Raw genomic sequence first — 27039 nt, 5'->3', positions numbered from 1 at the left:
ATATCTATCACCTCCACATTTATCATTTCTTTGTGTTAATAACATCCAAAACCTACTAGTTCTTTCAAAGGATTTTATTAATTAATTGTTGATAATCACATTACACTGTGGTGCTATAGAATATTAGAAATTGTTCTCCAGTCCAATAGTCTCCATGAACACATCCTCTCCTCATTTCCTGCCCACACTCTTACCAGCCTCTGCCAGCCAATGGTCTACTTTCATGAGATCAACTTTTTAGTTTCCACATATAAGTGAGAAAATGCAGAATTTATCCTTTAGGGCCTGGCATTTGACTTAACATCTTCCAGTTCTAGCCATAATACTGTAAACAGAATTTTCATTGTGTACAGCAAATATATTCATATGGGTTTTGTGTGTGTGTGTGTGTGTGTGTTTATACCACATTATCTTCATCACTCATTCACCAATGACTTCCTAGTCTTGTACCAAATATTGGGTATCATAATGTTGCCATGAATATGTGAGTACAGATACTCACATATTAACACACTCACTGGCCTCAACTCCTTTAGATATCTACCAGTAATAAGATTTGAGGATAATATGACAGCTCTATGTCTAGTTTCCCTCTGGAATTCCCCTGCTGTACTTGTTTTCATCTCCACCAACAGCAAAAGTTCTCCTTTCTCTGACTCCTTACTAGAATTTATGTTATGCCTTTTAATAGAAGACTGTTTAACTGAGGTGAAACGGTATCTCATAGTCGGTTTAAATTGTATATCCTAGTATACATTGTGCATACTGCTAGGTAGTTTGTGCCATTTACATAATTTAATTTCCTATATGACAATTTTAACACAATAACCTCATTTACAGATGAAGTTGATGTGTATACTTAAGGTGATCTCACAGCTAGTAAGCTACTGAACAGCAAATCCAGCATTTAAGTGGCCTTCCCTTCATGCTCATATTTTAAATGCACAATATTGCATTACAGGAAATATTTGGTCCCATCAAATTATTATTTGCAGACTGATAATTTACTTCAAGTACTCTCCTTCACACATAGAAGCATGCGATTGTGAATGTTTTCTATCAAAGGTGGACAGCAGTGACTGGACGTGACAGGTACAATTTTGGATCAGCCTGTCACACTGGAAACTTTACAGTGACTTTGATGGGCATACCAAAGTTTTATCCCCCACCCACATCAAATATAGAGACATAGTAAAGAAGTTATTTTACTATAGTCAAGAAATATTTTGACTTAGAAATGAAAACGTTCATTTATGACAAACAACTTCAGTGAACAAACTTCACTGAAAGCATGGAACATGACTCACTTAGTAGTAGCTGCTACTATATTCATTTCTGTGGTTAGTGTATTTTCTGAGTGGAACTACATTGAAAGCCATGTAATCAAGAATATCGCTTGGAAAACATGAGTTCTGAATGTATGTATCATTTGTGATTTGAACAGTTATTAGCAGCAAATTTAAATCACCCGATATTGATTCACAGTCCAACTAGGATTATCATTGGGACTGGAGTCTAACAAAATGAAGACCCTCCTTCATCTCGGAGGCATGCTCAGATAACTTATTCTGTATGTCTTCTGCTTTTCATTGATCTACTTCTGTGGCTACTATTTCCTTGGTGGGTATGCTAATGCCTCCAATTAACCTAACTCAAATGTTGTAGCTGAAAAATTAACCTGTTCTCCAAAGACAGCTTTGCACGTTTGTGCTGTGTTGATGTTGAATTTCAGCAATAAAAAGAAAGTCTCATCTTGTGGGTTTTTATTTAGATTTCTTGATGATACCTCTCTATATAAAGCCATAAGAACTTAAAAAAATCACCAAGTGTGATGCTACATGCCTTTAATTCCAGCACTGGGGAGGCAGTGACTATTTAGTGAGTTCTAGGCCAGCCAGAAATATAGAGTCTCAAAATTTAAAATTAATTTCAGGGTAATGTAAAGCACACTAAAATATCTCACATATTAGCATAACTAATAGCAGCTGTTTCCTCCCACTTAGGATAGGCCCTTGGGTTAATCATAGGTACCAAGGACTGAACCTAGGGCCATACTCACTTTTAGGGACACAGTCTGGCACTACCTTACATCCCCAGCCCTAGTCAATCATTTAATCACATACATCTTGATTGCTAGAATAAAGCTCTACAAATCCCTTCTATGAGAAGAGTTGTTTCATAATTGTACAAGTCCTATCTCAAGCAAGAACTGCTGGTCTGGAAAGAGGAGAGGCCCAGAAAACACATAAGCTTGCATGCAGCATAAGGAAATAGTGCTGTGCCCTGGGCTCACCATGAGTGACAGAGCTAAGTTTTCAGGTGTGTGTCCTACAAGCACAAAGCCCAGAACTGCAGTACTTTTGTTCTCTTTTCCAACTAGACAAATACCAAGAGAAGTATTGACCCACACACAAAACCTGTATTGTCAAGGGGCAGCAAACACACCGATCAGATGAATTTGTCCATTGCAGTTTTCCAGGCTTGGACTGGTTAAGCCAAGCCTCAATTGATTCGCTGAGACCAAAACAACTTTATTCATTTATTACTATTTTATCTTTATTTATGGAAATAGAAGATATGAAGATGACCAGGAATTCAGGCATGGAAGAGATCTGAATGCACATAAAGTTTTATCTAGTCCTTCTGAAACTGGAGGATACTGAAAGGGATCAATTTTTCTTTTTTTTTTTTCTTTTGGTCTGAAAAACGATGAAGCAATCTCTCCAGGGACATATGATGAGTGCAGGGAGTGCTGTTTTAAACGTGGAAATTTCTGCTTGGTGTCAGCACACTGGCGGTTAGACATCCTCTGATGTGAAGTGAATGATCACGCCAGCCTTCCTTGTACCAAGTTCTGAAAATAATAGCATAGGAAGAACAAGAAAACAGACGATCAGTACAGAAAAAGCAAAGTTTCTTAATAAAAACAAGATTACACAAGCAAAAATGGTTTTAAAGGTATAGTAATACTGTATTTGGAAAATATTAATTTCCCATTGAACTTTGTTGTTACATTATGCTTAACAAACATAAGAAACCTTACTCTCTAAATCTGATGACTAAATCCCTTTTAATGTATTTAATCATTAAACACAAAGATTAAGTTTTCTTATGTTTAATTACACACAAGGAATCGCCCCTATTGTTCTGGGGATTTATTTATTTTTCCACATTTTAGTGAATTTTCCTCATTGCTTATCAATTAAATTATTTCTATGAATGAAACAGAATTTGTAAAATATAATGTAGCTACCCTGAGAAACAGTGAGAGAATAATTCTTGATGAAATGTGCTACAGGTCCTAAAAATTCAACTATTCTACTGTAAATGATCAAGTGTCAGCAAACCAAACTCATCAGCTGGCATATAGTATCATGTGATTTTTTTTCCACTTTCTGATCCTTAGTAACAAATTGAACCATATTCATAGAGAGAAACCAGAAGAAATAAAAATGAGTGTGTGTGTGTGTGTGTGTGTGTGTGTGTGTGTGTGTGTGTGTGTACATTCCAAAAGAAAAAACTTAAGAAATATTCTAAGTGAGAGGTAATTACTATCTGGTAGAATGAATGAATGCGGGAAAGTCAAGGAATAAAAACTTACTTATATATCCACTACTACCTACAGATTGTGATACCAGTCCAAATGACACACATTTAGACAACTTTTAGTTAGTGAGTTTTAAAAAAAAGAAAACACCAAAACTTAGTAGTGCATATATTAAAAAGTAAACAATAGGCCATTAATAGTTTCCTAGCACTCATAAAATAACAATAAACCTCAAGAAATAAGCTCAAGCTTGATTATAACAATGCAAGAAGTGTTCATCTCAGAGATCATCTCATTAGCCCTATGTAGTCAAATTCTGAGAAAAAAGGATTTGACCTCTAAGTCCTAAGAACTTATTATAACCAGATTCTAAATCAGTTATGTAACTGAAATTATGACTGTGATTTTCTAAAACTAGAAAATCAAAAAGGAAACTGGAGTACACCAAACTTACTGTCTTGCTTTAAAGTTACTGGAAATGCTGTATTTATAGGTCATTATTTCACCGGAGTATTTAGTTTGTTTTGTCTGTAACAATTATACGGATTAATACACAAAGATGAAGACCCATACAAGTTCTTTTTCATTTTTCAATATGAAAAAAAAAAATCTTAGATCCTGAGAATTACCTTTCTTGTTTTATAGGTCGCACCTGTACTCCTGCTACACATCTGTGGAGCATGGTATCAGCCAACAGTTAATCAAGGATCACTTCCTTTCAAAGTGACTGATGAGCCACTGTTACAGCAATTTACAAAAATAACTTTTAGAAAAGGTGATTCAAGAGTTTCAGACACATCTCACTTGTCCTGAAAGTTCCATGCTTGAGAGTTCATGTTTCAATAATAAGTAAATGGAAATTTTTAAAGGGTCTGCTAAGTTTTAGAAATAAAATGTCAGTGGCGATATTTTCATTTAGATTACAAGCAGTGACAATGCCCAAGATTGGCTTTTAAAACTGTTAATGAGCCCTGGCAATGTGAAAAAGATATAGATTAGGTAGACGCAATGAGGGATGATTAAAGAGTGCAAACACTGAAAGGTGCTGGAGAAACTCTTCTCAGAAAGAGTGTAATTAGTATCTGATAAAAGTACTTGGCAGATAAGATTTCTGAAGAAGAAAGGTTAAGACAAACAAATATTTTATGACAAAGCTGTTTAAGTTTTCCCCTTTGGTTTTCTTAATAGCCTCAACAGTACACTGAAGCTCTATACATAAATGATGTTTGTGGGGCACTTGATGCAAATCTACCAGACAATTGGGTGTTTCAATTGCCAGACACGGCATGCAGAAAATGTGCTAAAACATCTTCTTCCATTTTTGGTGTACATTTCTTTGTTGATTTATGTAATGTGGCTAATAATATGCAACATATCCTGGTTTTAAACAAACAAATGAACTTTTTAAAAAGCTTTCCATAAGTTGCTAAGCAACTCCAAAGACACATTTTATTAATTTAACAAATAGCATTCCGATGACAAGTCCCTAAAGATGATTTCTACCTCTGCTGTTATAAAAAGGAGAAAATCCAAGCAGATTTCTTTCTGAGTTTCCCCCTGGAAGGCCTCAGGGCAAGTCAAAGATGTTGCCTTCTTCAAATAAATTTTTCTTAGTATTTTTTTTCAATTGAAAATGTTACTATAGTAAAATTTAGATCCAAGGACTCATGGTGTAGCTGTCCAAAGTATTCTCATGCCTGAAGATTATTTAACCTGGGTTCCACTGACAAGCTGGATAGGAGAATTTGAGGCTGTAGCGGACTAAGCTATGAATCCTAGAGTACTTAGTAGCATCCCACAACTCTACCTACAAGATGCCAATGGTGGACCCCAGTAGTGCTATAATTAAAATTTTCTATAGGCAAAACCAAGATAACTGGAGAAGGTAGATACAGTAGAAGGGCCACTCATTTACAGTTGAAAAACACTTCAAATAAGTGTGGATATAAATGCTAAATATAAAATACATCTTGAGCATCGATGGTGATGGCAATATCTCAAGATTTATCACCACTCATCAATACCTATCATCTCCATCACCACGGTAATGAAGAGTAAGTGGGTATGTAATAGTGACTCTAGGGTGTACAGCTCTCTCCATGTATTCAAGGCTTATGGTTGAGTTTATCATTTCAGTGTAATTTTCATTATATACAAACCGGAGTAAGAGGCTCAGAGGTTATTGTAATGATAATCCTTTTCTAGCAACATCTTGTTTCAGAATTTCACCCGAATCTTTTCTTATTCTTACATTTTCTCTGCATTCAATATTTAACTAGAATGATTTCCAAGTAAGTAGCAAGGGATCTAAGAGATAGCCTACCAGTTAAGAGCAAATGCTGCTCTTCCAGAGAACCCATGTTCAGTTCTCAGCACTCCTGTTATTTGTAGGTGGCTTGCAGCTGCGTCTAACCCCAACTTCTGAGGGATCTGATGCCTCTGGCTTCCTCAGACACTTCCAGTCACATGCACATACCCCTCCCACACATACACATAATTGTTTAAGTTTTATAAAAATGTATCAATTGCAACGGTCTTGTAAGGTTTCCCACACTTTCCTCAGGCGTTTTTGATATCTTCTACTTAATACCATCTTTATCCCTCACACACAAACTGCTTGTATGCTCCCAATTTCACAAGTGGTTTATGAAAGACAATTTCATTTTCCCCATGAAAGTTTTCTTAATTAATCCTTCCTTTATGGACAATATCATATTTCTCTTAAAAGAATGGCATGACTACAAATTAATGTGAGGCAATCATTTTCTGACTGTCTTCAATATGCCAGACACTGAACATGGCTTAGTAGCTATTTCTATCAATTTACATTTCATTATTTATGCCCAACTAGATTGTAAGTTCCCAGAGGATAGGAACAGGTTTTATCTGTATCCCTCTGGCACCTTTTAATAATGATGCTAATAAATATGCTTTACATTTGATTAGCAATTATAACCTTTCAAATTAGTTTCATGGTTATTAGCTCATTGGTTATATAATTTCACTATTTTACAATCAATGAGAGTGGGGCATAAAATTCTCTAGGGACTAGTGCTTGGAATACACAACTGGTACTCAGTAGAATATGTATTCAATAAATACAGACTGCGTGAATTCAGTCTCACAAACCTAAAATGGCTTGCCTGATTATAAAAAAAAATGTTTATGACATTCAAAAAATAAAAGTTGTTATAAAGGATAAGAATTGTTGAACGGTGCAGAAGACACAACAAAGCGGTGAATCAGTTTAAAAAGTGTTCAATTAAAATAAGGCAGCAGGAGAACGTGAGAAATCTTGTAGTTCCTACAAGAGATTAACTTCATTTTTGTAAGCTCTTCCTTCTTAAAGAGGTAAAGTTGTTTTTAAAAGACAATAGAAATGTAAAGGGAAAAGCCTTAAGATTAACTCCTACATTCTGAAAGTCACAGCATTTTACCTCATGTATATGAATAAGACCACAAAAAAAATATTTCTACAACTTTACCCACACACACACTGGGTGGGAGGGGGCATAGCTAGATAAATAACACCAATGTAAAACATACGTGTTTATTTGCCTTTCAGCCCAGTAGAAGGAAAAAAAATACCCTATGCCAAAGTCAGCTGATCTGAGGGCATCCAAGTCTAAGGAAGCCATCCTTTATCCAGCCACGGTGCCATTTACTGCGCAACTGCTAAGTGAAGACACTGGTCTAGGCCCTGGAGGGAGAGGTCCAAACCCTAGTTGCTGGTGTGAATCTGTGCCAACGGTGCAGAAAGGGGGCAAGTGAAAAAGATCTGAAAAACCAGAAATGATTTCCTTTTCATTGGGCCTTTTCTTTCAGCTTTTAGCTTTTTCCGCTCCCAAATTCAAGAAGTGAAGGCATTTAAAGAGAAACGAAAATAAAGAGAACTGAAGAGGAAAGGTTATGACATCCCCAGCCAGGAAGAAGACGCTCTCCGGCGTCGGAGCCATCCTTCAACCACGTGACTGGCCTGAGAGGAGAGCCGGGAGCGACCCCCTAGGCCTGGGAAGGCGCTGGCTGAGGGTCGGGTGAGGGCCTGCGGAGGAGGTGGGGACCCGCTCGGCGACAGTTGAAGAGGGCCCAGGTCCGGGGCGCCGCGGCAGGCCTGCACCCGACTGACTGCTGCGGGCTACCCAGGGCTACCCAGCGGCTCCCCTGTGCCGAGCCGGGCGAGCGCTGGAGCATCCCCCTGGCACTTCCTTCGCAGACAGCGCCGCGCTGGCTTGGCGAGCTGCGTCCGAGCTCGGGGAGCGGGGACTAGAGGTTGGTTGGGCCAGGCCCGAGGGACCTGGGACAGCACAGCGCCAACCGGTCCGGGTGCATCCCAGCTGCCGCGAGGGGAGCGCAGAGGCCCGGCCCTGGCAATGGAGTCCGCGCCCTCCTTCCCGAAGCACGGTGGAGCGCAGCAGCGCGCGGGCTCGGGGCCGCGCCAGGCTTTTAAATCTACGCTGGGAAGAACAAGATTGTTTCCAAGATTTTGTTATCCAGAGAGTGAAAACGGAGAAACTCAAGTCTGTTGGCATCTTCCCTCGCCCCGCCCTACCCCGAATTAGTTCTGAAAAGCCTGCCTCAGCGCAGGAGGGGATGGAGGGAGCACCCCCGTTTCCTCTCCGCTATCCTCTTTCTCCTGCCTGCGAGGTCTCCACACGCCCTTCCCTAGCCCAGCTCAGGAGTTAGCACAAAGTCCGCCAGAGAAACCTCAAGAGCCATTAGAACACGGGCTTATCAAAATGGAAGTAGAAAGTAAATATGTGTGTGTGTGTGTGTGTGTGTGTGTGTGTGTGTGTGTGTGTGTGCGCGCGCGCGCGCTTTTAATTATATTGCTAGTCTCAGTATAATGCAAATTCACCACCCTTCCTAGTCCTCGTTTGTTCCCAAAGGCCTGGGGAGGAGTGTTTCTTCTTGATAGAAGCTGATGGTCAGGACATCCCTACCTCATTGTTTATAAGATCACTTCTAAGCTCTGGTAGGTCTAAAGCGGGCCGAGTCCAGACAAAGTTGAGCCTCCTGACCCTCTACCTCCGAGCCACAGAAACTTTACTCTCACTCCCAAAGGCCTCTGGACCTAGAGAAGCCCTAAATCAGGACCCTGACTATGAACCTGCTCCCTCCCATCCTGGAAATGGGAAGGAGCCGGGCATCAGAGGCTGAACTGTGTACCCTAACTATGCGTGGTTGTTGACAAAGGGAGGGGGGAGTGGAGGAGGGAAATGGAAAGGAAAAATGGTGTGTGGGGGGATGTGTTCATTTACACATTTCCTGTGCAGAACAAAAAAGTCCCACCATCAGCAAAAGAAGTCTTTTCCTCCAAAATAGCAGCCAAAGAGGGAGAATTAGAATATGCATAAAATTCCTTCATTTTCATTTGCACAGAGCATGATTTCCGGCACATTCGTATGTAAGCTGCGCGATTAATACCAACGCCTAAACAGTATTTGCATCTTTCCAGAACTCACCTAAAGAAAATTACTGTCTCCCCACGACCCTATTTTGGAGCTACCCTTTTCCTTTATTCTGTCTGCCAATGATAATTCCATTGATAGGGTTATAAGTTGGGTTTTCCTGGCCATCCTTTTGTCTTTAACTGCACTGATACACGGAACCACACTTCTGAAAGCTATCTGCCGGCTGTGAAGCCAGGTTTGCAAGCTACAGCCAAATGAAAAGTATGTTTCAGAAATGTGCATAAAACACAATAAACATGTGAGAATAGATGGATGTTTCCACATACTCTTGTGTCATGAAAATCTTTCCTAGTCTACTCTAGGTAGCAGTAACTAAGATGTTTGCACATAGACACCCCTGAGAAACAGTCATCTTCAAGAGTGAAAGAGATTTGTTCAACCTTACTCAGAGTAAAGCTGTTCGTTCTTCACAAAGTCAGCCTGAGTCCACCAGATCCCCACAGCATAACCCAATTGTCTTCTTTTACCACTAGTTCAACTGATCTGGTTGCAATCTTCCTTGAAAAATTCTGTGTTGGGAAAAACTGTTAGCATCATTTGAAACAACTCGTTCTTTTTGATATGGGCATACTTCTGCTTGTGAAAACATTTGTTTCTTTCATGTAATATATGTGGATAATGGAAGTAATTTGTATGTATTGGTTTACTGCTAAAAGAGAATCTTCATTCCAGGAAACTCAGCTCTAATTCCTCACTACTCTATATCCCAATATGGAAAGAAAATCTATTTTTGCTCACAATATAAAGAAGCATCTTCAATGATTTTCTTCAGTATTTGCAGATTTCAAGTAAATCTCAATTACTGGTACTAAAAAAGCAATGCTAATATTTGTTTGACTTTTAATTTTCATAGAACTAGCAATACTTAATACATTTGGTTTGACATACATGTAGTACATGAATAAGCATATAAATATATGGTTTCTGTTGGCTAAAGATGTATTCAAATATTAGGCTATAGAAATTATTTATTTAATTAAATGGGCTTTTAAACTTTACAGGCGCAAGAGTTTCTGCACAGCTGTTACCTCTGTGAAATAATTGCTTTCAGTTTTTATTGACATCAAATATCACTACAGAATCACTAAATGTAATTTCTCTTGATTGCTCTTATCTGTGTTGGTTCTGAAGGCCTTAGTCATATAAAATACAAAGTATTAGAAAATAAATTCCCCCAAAGCCATATTTAGGGAGTGCATGTAACAGAATTGAGAGCCAAGTTTTCTGTGATGCTGACTTCCCTTAATTTTCTCACTGAAACAAATGGTAGTATGTTTCTTAATAAAAGAAACAATTCAAGCAAGAATCACGATAACAGAATATCTTCCTTCAAACATCATTTTGATTATAATTAAGTTGAATATGGGACGTTCTTTTTTTATTTTAAGTTTTGCAGAAGTACACTTAGAGAAGAATTGGGGTGAACTTAGTGGGCGCTATTGAACTCCAAGCATGGAAAAATTCTGAGGTGCCACTGAAGGGTAGATCAACAGAGCTACCTCCCACTGCAAACTTGTGAAGGTGGGTGAGACCTGAGCATCTCTTCAGGGAATGTATCCTCCGACATGAAAGCTTCTCTTCATTTGCTGATCTCTAAAGAAATAATGTTCTTACAAACTGGAAGTGTTTCCATTAAAATGAAAAGGCTAGAAGGAAATTTTAAAAGGTGCTCAGGCTCCTTCCCATAAAAAGAAATGGAAGTTGTGCCTTTCCCCTCTCTTGCTTCCTTCTGTTAATGTTTCTTTTGTGGATTGGGGTACATTTGAGTTTGAAGGAAATATCCCACACCAAAAAAAAAGTTTCCAGAGCTCAGACTGGCTACTGATATTTATGTCTTTGTTTCTGACCTTTTCAAGAGTCCATGTTCTGCTTTCTTGTACATGTCCAGGGCCACATCAGTGCAGTAAGGTTACCCTCCCCTTATCCCAAACCACCCTGTTGCTAAGGTCTCTCTTCACGTGGCCATAGGTGCTGAACTGACAAGGAATTTCTACCTTAGTCTCTTTTCTCCTGTCCTACAACTGCCCTTCCTTCCCTAACCAGCTTCTCTATCTTCCTCACAAAAGGAGGCAGTTACAAAGCAAAGCACCTGCTTCAGGGCTAACATCTGCCTGATAAACATTAAGTCTAACTCCATACCTTTTAATCCTTTTCATTTTATTTCATTGTCCTTTTTGTGGGGGGTGAAACTGGGGCTAGGTGTTCAGTAGAATGCTGGACTGAGAAGATGTTAGAGTACTACAAGTAGAGACCTACTGACAGACTTCCCATCTAGACCCAGTACCTAGTAGCCATTTGCTCACCTAGCATGTATGCACTTCATAGAAGCATCTCTTGTACCTGAAGAAATGGGGTTTGCTGTCCTAGCTAAACTACCACCACTGAAGACCACCACCACTAACTAAATCTACTTCCTTAGCTACACTGTCTTTACATCTGCCTGCTCCTAGATTCACTGGAAACTCAAAACCCGCCATTCTCAACTTAGCTTTTTGTTTTTAATATGGTGAGTTGCCTACAAAGCAGAAGCAATGTAGGCAGCAGGTACCCCAGTTCTCTAATCAAGAACCCTTTACATGTCTACCTCTGTTCCAGTTTCCCTCCTTCACTGACTGCTTTAAGAATGACATCTTCAGGAGGACATGCCTATAGCCCCCGATCGAGCATGAATACTAAAGTACTCAGTGACATTTACAAGGCTCTACTATAGTAGACCAAGGGAGTCCTTCAGAAACCTGAGCATAGCAGAACAGGAATCATTCAGTTAACCAGTAAAACATGAAATTGGAGGAATGTCCAACTGCAGCCATGAAACTCAAATTGCAGTCTAAAATAGGTTCTGTTTTCTTCCTGTTGGCCTTAAAAATATTTTAAGGTTATTTCTGCTACTGTTACTTACATTGTTGTTATTAATAGTTTATTTAGCGTTATTGTTGCAGTTTTGTTATTTTTGTTGTTGTTGTAGCTATTATACTATTCACTAGAAGTTTAGGAAGATTAGTCAGATTAATTGGTTTATTGGTAATTTAAAGCTGAAAACGAGTAAATAAGCCAAAAACTATAAATGATCAGGGATGATTCATACTGATGTAGGATTTGGAAGGAAGATAATCTCAATTTTGGATACTAAATTTTGCAGCTGTGAAATAAGTAGGACTTGGGAATTAAGAATATGATAACTGATATTTTTTAGTCACCCACCCAACCACTCTCTCTCCCCTAAATTCATCTGTGATCTGATTGCTAGACTTGTTTTTTTTTTTTTAAGAAAAAAATTAATCAGAGAACAAAGATTCCCATGAATGACCCTCATGTCATCAGATTTTTCACATGGCATCTCTGTGCTCAGGACCATCCTAGCATATAAGATCTCTCGCCTCCAAATCGGCCCTTTTCATCTCTTTGCTCTTCTTATGAGGCTTTCTGAAAAGGAAGCATCATGTAAGACAAGGAGATGACTTCATCCCTCTCAGACACATTCTGGAACATAAACTCAGCATTGCAGTTCTCTCTACAACAAGCTCCTGCTCTTTCAAATATAATGAATGTTTTGATAGTATAGTTCTTTAACCACATATATACACATAAAAACAGACGCACCCTCTAACTTTGCTGTTTGTACATCTAAAACCAAAATGGATGCATTCTTTCAGTGGCTCCTAAAATTATTTCAGTATGTCAGCACACAGTCCAAATATTGTCGATTTTTGTTAAATTTCATTTAAAAACAAGGATATTCTGAATTGGTAGTCTGGTACAGAAGTTTACTATGTACAAGGCAAAATCGCCAAACTCTTGTTTATCTTTTGAAAAAAATATATAGAAGCAACATTACAGTATCTTTATTTTATCCAGGTGAGGCTAAATTGACACATATGTGTAAAAACTAGTAACTATAATAACAAAAGTATAGTGACTTAGCTAAGAACTGCTTACTTTGTTTTAGGTCAAGTAGTTCACACAGTTGCTATTAGCTATAAATAAACATATGTGACATGGATGGTCAGAAAAACAGACATATAGATATGTGACTAACAACTTAGGGGTTAAGTGAACAAACCTGAGCTTCCATATTTATGTCTTCTTACTACTGTACTTTTCACATTTCATTTCTACATACTTATTGAAATGTTAAGAACTGATAACTGTACAGACTGTGAGCTATGACATGCTTGCCATCGTCAACAGAGAAAAGCATAACATCGAATCCAATACAAATATCAAAAACCTCATCTCCCTACAACATCATGGAGAAGAGAAATTAGATATGACATCTGAATATATCCAAGGTACTGGCAAGGGAAAGAAACACCTTATACATTTCTCTGCTCTGTGAACTTTTTAGAAGGAAGGTGCCAAGGACTCTGCTTCTCATAAACATCTTGAAGCTTACTCTCTTATTTAATATTCTAAATTATGAAAGAAGATAAAAGGAACAAGGGAGTCCATGAAGGCAATTTTAAGTGGAACTTTTCAAGAACTGGAGAGAAACAAAACTGTTTTTGACTGGAGTGTGATTCTTGAGAACCCCTAGTCTTTGTCGTTCTAGATGGGACCCATTAGCATTCCTTTTTATTACTTTCCCCCAAACATAAGATGTGGGATTGACACTCCTTCACACTGATTAACATTCGGACATTAAATATTAGTTAATTTTCCAACAGAAAAGCCCTCACAGGTGTACAGACTCAATATTAGTATGGGAATAAACTACCATCCCAGTTGTTTGGGTATAGGCAACAGAAGGAAGAGTTTCTACGCTACTGATCACCACAGACGTGCGAAATATGAAGCACCAGTTCTCCCCCCAGAATTCCTGATGTGCCATTATTTCTCCCTTTGTATCTCCTTTTTGTTTTGTTTTGTTTTTTTCAGTTAGAAAAGACTGTGATTCTCAAATGAGGTTTTGTTTGGCTCTGGTTAATATTAAAGAAGATCACACGCGGTTGAAAAATATTGTTATTTTTCTTTAATGGGGAAAATTGGACTCCTGCGTGTCAGATCTGTGGATTTCCGAAAGGCAGTGGGAATGCTACTGACATCACTTTGCACTTTAACAATCCGATTTGGTCAGAGTACAAGTTGTTTGTTTAACCCGACAACTCGGTGCACCCCGTCGCACACTTTGCACACTCATTAAAACGATTATTCACGACCTGTCGAGTGTTTTCGGGTTCATTCACAGGAAAGGCTTGCATCCAGAGAGCAATTCAAGTCAACACTGTCCACTACACCACGCACGTGAGGACTAGCTGGTGCCTGCGTGAAAGACTAGGGGAGGGGTTGCTGAGGAGTGCCTTGGCTGGTAAGGCCTGCTCAACACAGGAGACTCAGGAATCTCAACCTCCTTGGAAAGCTTAGAGCGCTAGCTTCTACTACAGCCACACCACTACCTAGCTTCAAAGACTTGACAAGGAACAGGAAAAGGAAACAAACAAAGGCAGCCCTCCCTCCCTGCTCTCTTTCCCTTTCAACCTTCTGCAAAACTTTAGATCCTAGGATGGCCCACCTTCTTTCTGCCTGTGGTCCCTCTCTGTTCCATGGACAACTACTGAGGAAAAAGGAATTCCCTTTCCATCTCCCAAGGTCCCTTTGATCTCAAAAATGATTTGGAATACATTTGTTTTCTGTATACCTTGCATTCACTAGGAGGGATGTTGGTTATAGCAAATGAATAAGAAAAATAAAATCCGTGTATGCTTTTAGTAGTTGTACCCCAACTGTTAAGGAGGAAGGACTGGTCCTCCATACTGAGAAAAGTCCTGCAGATTAAATATTAAATAGCCCTCAATAAGGTAGGCCACTTTTTGTTTTTGTTTTTTTAATTTTCAAGCAAAACTTTTCAGTGTTTTGGAATGGCTACAGGGGACCACAAACATGGGTGCATCTCAACTCCTCCTCCTGCCTTGTACTTATAACGAACACACTGAGTCAAGTTTTCCTATTTTGTTTTGAGATGAATTCTGGTACATACTATCCATGTGCTGTAATAGTGTAAAGGGCATGGCTATCTTCAAAGGATGTAATAACACATGCACACTAATAGAATATATATGTGTACACGTATTTAATATATAAGGATTCATAATGGTATCTTCTGCATAAGGATCCCTGGCATATTTAGGAGTTAGCACTTGTTTTAAAATTCATGTCCAATATCTATATTTAAATGATTCCTCCTTGATTTCTCATAAAAAAGCACTGCTGAAACCTCATGGTAAGCTTATTTTTGTAAGGCTAACCCAGCCATGCCAATTGAAAATGATATCTTATTCATGAGCTTCGTTCTACTAAACCTAAGATCACCAAATCATGTTTTCTACCTTATCGAAACACATCAATACAATGTGTGAAGAAAGGAATGGAAGCTTTTAAGCAGCATGAGGTTTTTAAGCAGAAGCAGGTTTCTAATTGCTAACAGTCAAGTATGAATAAACAATTTTGTAAACTGCTCACACTCCCAGAACTGACATATATTTTATAGGTGTACTTAAAAATGGACCGGTTACGTGTGTTTCGCTTCCTACAGTAAACTCTTTCGTTAAAAGTAATGTGTGATAAAATTAAAGAGGGACACGCTGAAATATGGAAGCAAAGAGCTGAAACCTCTGCATAAATAAACACAAATCAATGTAGTAATACATAACACTATTGATGCAGAAACGATCGATTTTAGTCTTCCAACCTGCAATCAGAGTTCACCATGTTTAATTAACAGTATTTATTCTCAGGAAAAAAAAAACAGATAAATAAAGAAACAAGCAATACCTACTGTCAATTCTATCTGATTCTACTTAATTATTCCCAGAATATTTTTGATAAGGTCAGCAGAGTACTTTTTTTTTATATATAAGAAAGCTTTGCCAACCTTTAAAACCACAACATTAATTATAGAAATTATCAAAGTATTAAATAATAAAATTACCACCTTATTCTTGCTCTGAATTTCTCAACATTCATCCCAGTATCTAATTATTCATTCAGAACATTTTCATAGGACAAACACAATAGTACTTCTTATTTTCAAAGTTTTCTCAGATACTTGGATACTATTGGGTTTAAAGATGCTTTAGCTACCTCTTATAGTAAAGGAGAAAGGTGTTGATCTCTCAATATCATGAAAATCCTCTCTCCTGAGCCTCAGCCTACATAAGCTTTATAGAAAAAGGGGCGGGGGGGGGGGGGGGGAATCTGCACTATTTTGAGATTGTTTCTTACCATAAATGTAGAGTGAACATATGTCAGACTCAAAGAAATAGCTATACTTCAGATTCCTAGAATTTACATCTAAAACAATATTGCAGGTTTTCCTACAGTCAATTTTTTTTTGTGAGAAATTATAAGCCGCCAGGGGTATGTAACCCTTTCAGATTTTTGTCTCTGGACAGTAAGTGGGAATTGTGTTTATATCTACAGAAATGCTCATTCACATTCATGCTTAAGTCTAGCTTTCTCAAGCACATGTTCTAAAAAGAATTTCCAATTTATAAAGCCCAATTAATCTTGAAAAAATTTTTGTCTCTAACATCGCCGTACATAAACCTTGAGTCTGATTATTTTTATAATAGTGCACAATCAAGAATTTTCCTTGACTCCTGTTATATCCACCTATGGCCAAGAATTCAGGGGCAACCAGACCCAAAAGGAAAATATCATCAGTTATTGTTTAGGGCTAATTTAACAGATAATTTAACTTCAAACAACAATGATTAGGTCATTAAATTTCAGAGTCATGAGAAAATGAAAGAACCAACGGAGACACAATTCTCTCTAACCCCATTACAGTTTTCAGTCTTCCTCTTCAATCAAAGGAATTAAAACAAACAAGCAAATAAACAAAATCCGCCTATGCAGGGAGATACCATTGCTCCTTAAAGCACACAAAGAGTGAAGCAGTGAGAGGACACGAAGAGGAAGAAGGAAAGCTATTTCAACCACGAGAAGCTAGCAAATAGGAAAATGCAACTCTAGCTGAAAATGAATATCCAAACGTGTAGTTATTGAACATGCTCTTTCATACCCACCAGAAGTTACAAATCTCGCCAAAAGCTACAGGCTCTTTCCTCCTGTGCGGCTTTCCCCGCAATGCCAAAGACGGTTAAACACTGTAGGCCACAGGGCCGGGAGAGGTGTGGAGCATTCCATCGTCTCTCCTGACAGCTTCACATACAGAATTCTCCGTTATCTGTTATGATCTCAAGTAACTCCTCTGATCAGTCTTGGAATTTCTGCCTATTTTAAGTTTTGCTAAAGGGCCGGGATGTAGCGGTGTGAAGGCTTAACCACTAAATATGACTGTTGGAAGAGGGAGGTGGGAGGTGCAGGTGGAAGCATCCTTCCGCATCCCTCCTCATCTTTTCCGTCCAGTTCTTCCGAAAGGAAGGTAATTCCTAGCAAATCTCCGCGTTTCTGCGGGAATCTGCTCCCCAACCCGGCTTTTGTCTCCCCCAACTCCAGGCTGCTCCTAGCGTTCAGGAAATTCCCACCCGGAGGCTCCTTCCAAAACACCCGGAGGCGTGGGCAGAAACGGAGAACCAGACAGAAGAGATAGAGAGCTATTGTAAAATCAGTTTTTACCAACCACCGGGTGAGTGCTGAGATCTGAAACCGCACCTGGCAAACAAAGACTAACAACTTCTAGGGAGACGGGGAGCGATCAAAGAAGTCTAAGAAAGAAGGGAAAGGTTTGGGACGCACGCGGCCTCGGCTCGGGAGGCCGGTTCCCCCCCGCGGCGACCGTGTGCTGGGCTAGAGCGCCCTCGCGTTGCGGCTCGCCGGCAGCGCGGCTCCCTAGGCAGGCAGGCAGGCGGCGGGGACCCGAGCGGGGACCCACACCCAAAAGCCTAGCTGCCGAGCGGCCCCAGCTAGCTCTGCAGCACCGGTTCACGTTCTGCTGATAGTCCCAAACCTGAGACCACAACGCCGCCGGCAGACCCGTGCCTCTCCACTAGGAGTCCCGCCCCTGCTCCCCCTCCAAAGTCAATCGGAGCCCCGAGGCACCGGGCAGGCCATGCCTACACCGCAGCCCGGCCTCTCGGGAGCTTCGGGAGGAGCCAGCCAGAGTCTGGCGCGCTTGCAGCCACCCTGGGACAGCCAGACTCTGGAGCCTAGAGCGCCGGCTCCTAAGTGTGTATTAAAAATCAATTATTTGCCTGAGATTTCCAAAGCCGGGAACTGAGCTATTCCCAGCAGGGACAAAGTCAAGCCCAGAACGGTGCTCATTTCCCTAGTTTTTCCAAGAGACCAAGAAGTCTCCTGCCCTTAAACCGGCGCTGAACTCGACCTGGAGCAGATAGATCCTCTTAGTCCTGCCTACCCTAGCTTGACCTAGGCCAAGGAGCTGGTGAGAGAGGGCCGTACTGGAGTGAGACCGGCAATGCCAGTGTGAAAATAGGAGCGAGGACAGCATCACACACACACACACACACACACACACACACACACACACACACACACACACACAGAGAGAGAGAGAGAGAGAGAGAGAGAGAGAGAGAGAGAGAGAGAGAGAGAGAGAGAGAGAGAGAGAGATGTTTCTGATTATAAAGAGCTTCATCTTGTTGCCGAGGGTAAATAATCCCTAGTTTGAACATTAAATTCCCTCGTTCTCTGAAGCAGCTATGACATTCAGAAATCCTATTTCCATTAAACGAATAACCTTACAACTTCTGAACCTGTTACAGTCTCCCGTTGCCTTTTCCATATACACTTATCTTCTTTTCTTCCTCCTTTGAAATGTCTAAATCCTTTTTACCTAGGCATCCACCATGATTTCTGCTCACGTGGACAAATCATGCATTCTTCCACCTATGGCTGTTGGAATCCACTCACCAAGAACAATTTCCAAGTGAGGAAGAAAAAAAAAAAGTAACACTTAAGCGTACAAGAGTCTGGATCTAAGGGTCGGTCCACAGCAGCCTAACCACCCACCACCACCGAGTGAGGCAAAGAGGACTCTGACTTACCGATCGCTGGGTGAGAGTGTTCACGGTTCTCAAGTCCTTCGCCTCCACAGCCTTCCGACAACATCAAGCAGAACCTTGGATGGGGGTGGGGGAGTGGGGGGCACCAAATCGGGAGGGAGGAAGACAAAACATAACACTACGTCATATATTCGCAGCCCAGAGCCCCTGGGCCTACCTTCCCAGGACAAGGTCTCCAAGAACCCACCGATGGAGTGAGGAAAACGGTCAACTGAGGAGCTAAAAGATGGCTTATTTTTAACTATTGGTGGTTGGGGGAGGGGTTCGTGGAGGAATGGTAAGGCAGGACAATTGGGGTGAGAAAAAAAGCGGGAAATCGGAAGCAAAAAAAATCGAAAATGGAGTTTTTTAGCTAACTGGAAGATTTCTAACGTCTTTTAACTCTTACAGGTAGGAAGAATTCGGGCACATTTTTGTGAAAGAGAATCTAGATGACCCTTATTCTTTTTGTAACTCCAGGATCCGGCCTGGAGTAGAAGCAGAATGCGAGGGAAATGTAAAATTTAATGTTCACCTACCCTGCTTCTTGGAAGGGCTGCGCAGATTTTTCCTTTGGAGCTTTCCATCTGTCTGGCAGAAATTGGAGCGGTGCTGGGGGCAGGTTGTCTGCTGAAGTAGGAACGTACAGGAACCCCGCCCTCTAGGCACAGTTACACAACCTCAGCAGCCGGGTCTCAGCTAGCCCTAAAAGCTCTAGTGATCATCACCTTCACCCTTTGTTAACCTCACTCTCCAGCAGGCTTTCAGCCTCAAAAACAACCAACTACATTAGCTGTTGACAAAACTAATTCATCAAAATTAAAATTATTTCAATGCATGCAAATTCCTCAGTGAGAAAGTAGAAAATACACGTTGTAAAAAAAATATCATACTTTCATATAGAATTCTAATATATTTGCTTTAACCCATCTACTGGAGTAAAATATGGACCAACTTGAATACATATTATAATCAATACACTTCAAGACATTTTTCCCCCCTCACTGCCCTTGCTGTGATTCCAGGCATAGAAGCCTCTGGAAGAGTACTTTGACCAGAAGGACACTTATGTTGAACAGTTTCAGATTTACCCAATTTCCAATTTTGCAACTAGATGAAGAAACTCCTTCACTGCTATATTTTTATCATTCTTCTGTGTTTATGTAGTAACAATTGTGTTAACTTTCAATTATGTCAATTAAAGTAAAACACTAAATCTATAATATTATCATTTGTAGTTTCAATGTTTAAATTGTGATCATTTTCTTTTCCAAAATTTCAAAAAAGGGCAGCCTCCATTTCATCTTAAGCAATTATAAGTTTGAAAGAAAATAATCATCAAAAAGTTTTAGCAATGTTGGTCTGGAATGAACTAACTGTAACCTGCAGCCGTTGGTGACAACACAGTAAAACATTGTAACCACCAGTCTGAAGCAAAACTAAATGTACCAATGACATACCAGATTGTGGTTTTTAAAAGAGGGTATCAAGAGGGAGGGGAGGCTAGATCGGGATAAATGAAATAAGTGTTCACACAGTGGGCTTCAGAAAGCCGTTACCAACTTCTCTTTCCATATATTCTTTTTCATGTCTAGGAAGCCTAATAAACTAATTTCTGATCATATCCACTACATATGTAAATTAGACATGTGCTAAAGCACTACTCCAATACTTAGTTCCATGAATTTAAGAAGTCTTTAAAAAGACTTGAAAGTACAAAAAGTTGCCATTGAAATTGTATTTCTCTATCTTCTAGATAAACATTTCATAAAATTACCAATAAGTATAGATAGTTAATTTACTTTGGCCAGAGGGAAAATACACATAAAAATGTTTCTTTCAGTATCTATCTTTTAGCTTTACTATGTGAATTCAGTTTCTTTTCAGCTTTTGCAATACTGCATTTCCTCTGTGATAGTATATAGTCATTCCATACATAAAACCCATAACAGAAGCAAGCAATAAATCATCATCTTTTCCCCCAGCCTAAATGTAGGCCTTTCTCCAAGCTAGTTTGCCTCTCAATGAAGATTTCCTGTGCCTAAGCCCACACTGGCCTTCTCCTTTTTTTTTTTTTTTAACAGTAATTTGTGGTACTTTCCTTTTGTGATTCACTTTAAACAACTGTTAGATTTCAAGAAACTTATATCTAAGGTGAATCTATTCTCACATTAAGAAAACAAAATCTTGTCTCCCTAAAGGAGATACTCCAACTAGTCATCTCAGTCTATTTTTGCCTATCCCTCTCTTCTAAATTTGATTCCAGCTTTTCAAAATTTCCTGGGATAGATCTCTCTCTCTCTCTCTCTCTCTCTCTCTCTCTCTCTCTCTCTCTCTCTCTCCCTCCCTCCCTCCCTCCCTCCCTTTCTTCCTCTCTCCATTCACAATCCAGCCACCTCCATTTTCCAACATCAGCTATTCTGACTTTCAAATCAATTTTAGCTAACCTGCTTCTCCACTAGTCACCCCCACCCCTTCCCTGAGCGACTCTCTAAGTGTTTGCTGATAACATCTTAGGGACAGATTATTTTTCACTGGGCCCATTGTAAGAAGTGGCCAGCTTATTGCACTACTGCAGAACACATTTCAGACTATACAGATGTAACAAATGAACAACTTGTCTTCCACAGAATCACCACAGGATCCAATTAATTACTGAACCTTTAACTCGGGTTTTCTAATTATTTTCTGGAATTATAGCAAGTGGGCTGTCTGAAACAATTGAAAAAGTTTTCATTTTGTTTCATATATATGCATATATATACACATGCAATGTATCTCTTATATATGCATACTGCACTTAAAGCAAAAATGATTCAATTTAAGCAAAAGAAACATGTCTGTAAATTAAATTATACAAATATATTGAAAAGAGAATCAAACAAATACCTCTGTGTTGTAAAAATGGAGAGGGGAGATGGGGTATTTTACTCTGAGTAACTAGAATTTTAAATTGTTGTAATTAAAAATTTAAATATCAATATCCATCTGTGAGTCATTACAACAGGTGATCACTTCAGCAAGCTCTACATTGCAACTCAGCACATCTTTATTAGAATTCGTTCATTGTGGGTAAACAGCCACAAAAATAAATGCTGACTTAGAAAGTATAAATACAAATATTTAACAAAAATGTTTGCAGCATTCATAGCGCAACTTGTACCTGAACTGAAGGGATATATATACACATATATACATATGTATACATATGTATATATGTGTATATATACACACATATATAATGTGTTCATTATTCACTTCTAACTATATACATATATTTATTTATAATTTGCCAAGTTCTATGAACAAGATACCTGGAACAATATATATATAAAGGGCATTCTATCAACTGAATTTAAAATAAGCACAAAATAAACAGCTATACACATAAAATTGAATGTCTTTTTTGCTGTATATCTACAAAAACAAAGATATCAGCTGAAAAGCCTATATTTCATTTAAAGCTAGCATTAATTAAGTAGCCTGCTCCTGGTAAAATTGTTTCACAAAGAGGGGAAAAAAAGGATACTATTCTCAGTTTTGGTCTCAGTTGAAATTAAAGGAGCAGCTTAAACTCCAACTTGGCTGAAAAAAGCTTTCGAATTACCTATAAATTGAATGGTATCTGGCAAATTAGCTCTACTTAATAAAAGAGACAAAAATATCAAGATCTATATGAATTTAGCCTATTTTTTTATTTCTGTGTGTTCATAGTAAACATTTTTGTAAGTGACAAACACGGGCATACGACCACAGCATCACAATCAAGAAATTTTTAAGACAACATTAACAATCACTCAAATTGATGCGGCGTTTGCGCAACACAGGTTACATATTTGCAAGGTTTACCTATAAGTACAATAGGCATTAACATTTCACTACATTTAGAAAAAATAAAAGTGACCTGTTAGTGACCACATACATCGAAATATACACAACACAAACTGAAGGCAATCCTTAATTTTGTCCCCTTCCGATTCAATTGAATGGGCAGTGTTGCCAACTAAACAACTTTGCTTTTTCGTTTGTTTGTTTGTTTTAATACTTAGTATACCAAGTGCATTTGCTAAAATCCAATCTTTGGTCTAAAAGTAAACAAAAGGTAAAAACAGTTCTTTAAAGAAAAAGGACAAAACAATAAATGGCCAATATAATTTCTTGGGCACCTTTACTACAAATTCTTAAATACAAATTACAGTTTAACATTTTTTTTAAACTCTCTCCATAATTTAGGTTGATCTCAAGGCCTGCGTCCACCAGATAGCTCCATGATAACTTATAATACTGCACACATGGAAATCTGGCAGCCTTTTGAGATAGGCTTGTCAGGTTTGAATGAAATGGCGAAGCAGTCACTATTTAGATACACATTCTACTATAATTTGACGTCCAAACCTTATATTCTACAATGTATTCTCCCACATTGCACCTCGCTGACACTCCACACCTTGTTAGAATAGTAAACAACCCTAAAGACTGAACAAACGTACAGAAATGGGGGGGGGGGGCTTAATAAAAAATACCTGGACTTATTTTTTTAATTATCATTTACAATGCAAATGTGTGTAAAACGTTCACTTACAGTCTGGTCCCCGGGATGTTAATGTATTAAAGGGTTGGAAGAAGACCCCTGATTTTGATGTGTGAAATAATCAGACAGTCCCCCGGACAGTCCTGTCGTAAAACTTGGCAAAGAGGGTCTTAAGGACTCACAGGGCAGGGTCGAGGGGGCCTGCGGCGACGTAGAGGAGGATGCGGCCCGGGCGCTCATGGACGTGCTGGTCTGCGAAGTCATTGACGGGTGCGGGACGTGGGGGAAAAAGTAACTTGTCTGGCCCGCGAGCAGGTTGACGGAGCAGGGGTTGAGGGAGTAGGTCCCGGAGCAGGGCACCGACAGGCCGCAGGGCACCGAGGCGGCGAGCGCAGCGGCCGTGAGGTGGTGAGTGGCATACGGGATCTCCCCGTTGACCAGCCGGTCCACGCTCAGCCCGTTGGCGGTGGAGAAGGAGTGGTTGTTGCCCAGCGAGTTCTGAGTCAACACGGAGCTGTAGGGCATGGGGTGGCTGGGGTAGGCCGACGTGGTGCCGTTGTAACTCAAAGTGCTGCTGGCGCGGGGGTGGTGCAGGGACAAGAAGGGCGACATGGGCCAGTAGAGGGAGCCGGCGCGGTCCATGAAGGTGAGGCCGGTGGAGGTGAGGCGAGCCCCGCGCTTGAAGGCCAGCTTGGCCCGAGACGTGGTGGAGCGGCGCCGCAGCTTGCCGGTCGTGCCGCCGATGAACACGTCGTCGCTGGACGGGTCCAGCATCCAGTAGTTGCCCTTGCCCGGGTCGTCGTAGTGGCGGGGCACCTTCACGAAGCACTTGTTGAGGGACAGGTTGTGGCGGATGGAGTTCTGCCAGCCCTGCTTGTTCTCGCGGTAGTAAGGGAAGTTCTTCATGATGAACTCGTAGATGCCGTTGAGCGTCAGGCGCTTCTCCGGGCTCTGCCGGATGGCCATCATGATGAGCGCGTTGTAGCTGAACGGCGGCTTCTCGTACTTGCCGTTCTTCTTGTCGCCCTCCTTGCCCCCCTCCCCGTCCTTGCCGCCCTCGCCCGCCCCCTTCTTCTCCTCCCCCCCGGCACCCGCGCCTTTCTCCTTCTCGTCCGGCCCGACGGGCGCCAGCTCGGCGGGCCCACCGCCCGGCTCGCCTTTGGCTCCCAGCGCGTCGGCCTTGGCCCCGTCCAGGGCGGCGGGTGGCGGGAGCAGAAGCGGTTTGCGGGCCCTTGTCGTCGTCGGCGGCCGGGGCTCCTCGTGCCTGCGGGGGCTGCGGGGCCGGGGGTGGCGGCGGCGGCTGCTGCTGCTGCTGGGGCGGCGGGGGCGGCTGGGGCGCGGGCGGCGGCGGGTGGTGGTGGTGGTGATGGTGGTGGTGGTGCTGGGGGTGGTGGCTGTTGTGGTGGCCGTGGCTCGCGTGGTGGTTGTCGTTCTGGACGGCCTCGGGGACCAGGCTGTTGATGCTGAACGAGGACTTGGGAATCATTTTCACCTCTTTCCTATCTCCCATGTCCAGCATCACCCAGGCGTCGGGGGGCGGCGGCGGCGGCGGCGGCAGCGGCGGCAGCGGCAGCGGCGGCGCGGTAGCCGGGTAGCGGCGCGGCGGGCGGCCGGTAGGTTCGAAGCGGGGCGCGGGGGGGGAGCGGGTGGCGGCGGCGGCGGCGGCGGCGGCGGCACTGAGCGCTCCGGCAGCAGCGCAGTTGGACCGCAGGCTCCGGCGCTGGCAAGGCATGTAGCAAAAGCTGCAACCACCCCTCAAGAATTAGAGAGAGCGAGAGATGAGAGAGAGAGAGAGATGTGAGAGAGAGAGAGAGAGAGAGAGAGAGAGAGAGAGAGAGAGAGAGAGAGAGAGAGAGAGAGAGAGAGAGAGAGAGAGAGAGAGAGAAAAGAAAAAAAGCAAGAGGCAGAAGCAACCCGCCGCCCGGGGTGCAGCGCCCCGCTCCGTTCCGCGCCCGGCCTCCCCCTCCCCCGCTGCCTCCTCCTCCTCCTCCTCGCGCCGCAGCAGTCACAGCAGCAGCAGCGGCAGCCCGAAGGGGGGGAGAGCCGGGCGGCGGGCGGGCGCGTCCCGGAGCGGCCGCGGCGAGGCTGGGAGACAGCGATCGAGGCGGCTATAGCCACAATTAATTTTCCGAGCTACAGGCGCACACTAGGGCTGTAAAAAAATTTTTGGTTTAACCTTTCCTACCGCTGCACCAATCAGCGGCGGCGGCGTGCGGGAGCGTCTGGCTGGCCGTCGACCAATCGGCGGCCCAGGGCCCGCCCACCCCCGCCCCGCCCCGGCCCCGCCCCCTGTGCCTGCCCCCTCCGGGTTGGCGGGGCCCGGACCCCGGAGCCGCGCGGGGATCGGCGGGAGCTCGCCCACCCGGCCAGGATTAGCGCGGGGCGTGCGCCCCGGGCCCCGGCCGCTCGCCTGCGGCCTCCTCCCTTGTATGGGATTATTTTCCTTTGCGCGTCAATATTTATCCTTATTGATTAAAGTTTGTATCCAATTTTGTCTCCAAGAGCGGGGGCGCGGCGGAGGGGCGAGCTGTGCGGGTGCGGGAGAGGGCGTGAACCTTAGAGACGCCGCAGCCGGGGAAGCGCCCTCGGAGCGGATGGGCCAGCGGCCGGGGAGAGCCGGCTTTCGGGGGAGCCTGGCCTGGGAAATGGGGCGGGGGTGGCCGCGGCCAGGCCGGTACTTACTGGTTTCTGAGGCCCTGGGCGAGCTCGGCCGGCCGCGAAGCGGGGCTGAGGGCGGCGTGCGGGGGCGGCCTTCCGGGCGGAGAGCTGCCCAGCGCGAACACAGTACCAAACAGTCCCGAAATAAAGCAGGTAACACGTGCGCGCTCCGTATGTCTCTCTTCACTGCAAGATTCGCGCTCACGCGCGGGTGACCGGGTGGCGTTTTCTCCTCGGCACCCCACCTCCTCTTCAGCTTCTAGGCAGTCCTGGAAGCTGGTAGCCGCGATCGATCACCCTGGAAATATTTTCATTTTGCTTAACATGGAAGAAAATATAACAGTGGGCGTCTACTTCCTTTTTTCATTTTTTTTTTTAAAATCCTATCTTTGCTCCTTTACCCCCATGTCACAAATGGTTTATTGCTTTAAAACCTCAATCTTGAAACCTCAGTATGTCGAAATCAGCTCTTGCCCTTCCTGGATGCCGCTGGAATGCTCTTGGGAGCCTGGGGAACGTGGATTAGACGGTCCTGGCTTCTGGGGATTAGGGATGGTTTGGTGAGGAGGTTGAAATGAGTGGATAGCTTGGGATTCAAGGGCTTTAAAAGGATCGCGCGGCCAGGGCCAGGGCTAAGGCCCAGCATTTCCCAGGGATTGGAATTTAGTGCGGAGCACACAGACCAGAAGCGTCTCAGCCCTCACAGGCTCGAAGCACGCCACGTTGTAAGGAGGTATTAGCCCGAGAGAAGAGGGAGGTGGAGACGCATAGGTCACGAGTACCTTTCCCCTCCTCTTTAAGGTAAAATACTCCAACCATGCAAGCATTCTTCACTTTGATGAGCTCTTAGCTAAATGATCTGGCAGACTT

At 42.3% G+C, this 27039-nt stretch overlaps 1 protein-coding gene across 1 annotated transcript; it reads right to left on the bottom strand.

Annotated features, from left to right (window-relative positions):
- Positions 1-384: 384 nt before the first annotated feature.
- Positions 385-25121, bottom strand: Foxg1 (forkhead box G1). The gene is given in 4 exon segments (XM_052738460.1): positions 385-2854; positions 18984-19057; positions 19520-24732; positions 24734-25121. Coding segments are annotated over 2 exon segments (1449 nt in total). The 5' UTR covers positions 25031-25121; the 3' UTR covers positions 385-2854; positions 18984-19057; positions 19520-23580.
- Between the last annotated feature and the right edge of the window lie 1918 nt (positions 25122-27039).

The sequence above is a fragment of the Peromyscus californicus genome, unplaced genomic scaffold (genome assembly GCF_007827085.1).
Source record: "Peromyscus californicus insignis strain IS unplaced genomic scaffold, ASM782708v3 Scaffold_15__1_contigs__length_86483966, whole genome shotgun sequence".
NCBI classification, from domain to species: Eukaryota; Metazoa; Chordata; class Mammalia; order Rodentia; family Cricetidae; genus Peromyscus; species Peromyscus californicus.
Note: the sequence above shows the minus strand (reverse complement) of the source record. Positions and strands in the feature narration are given on the sequence as shown.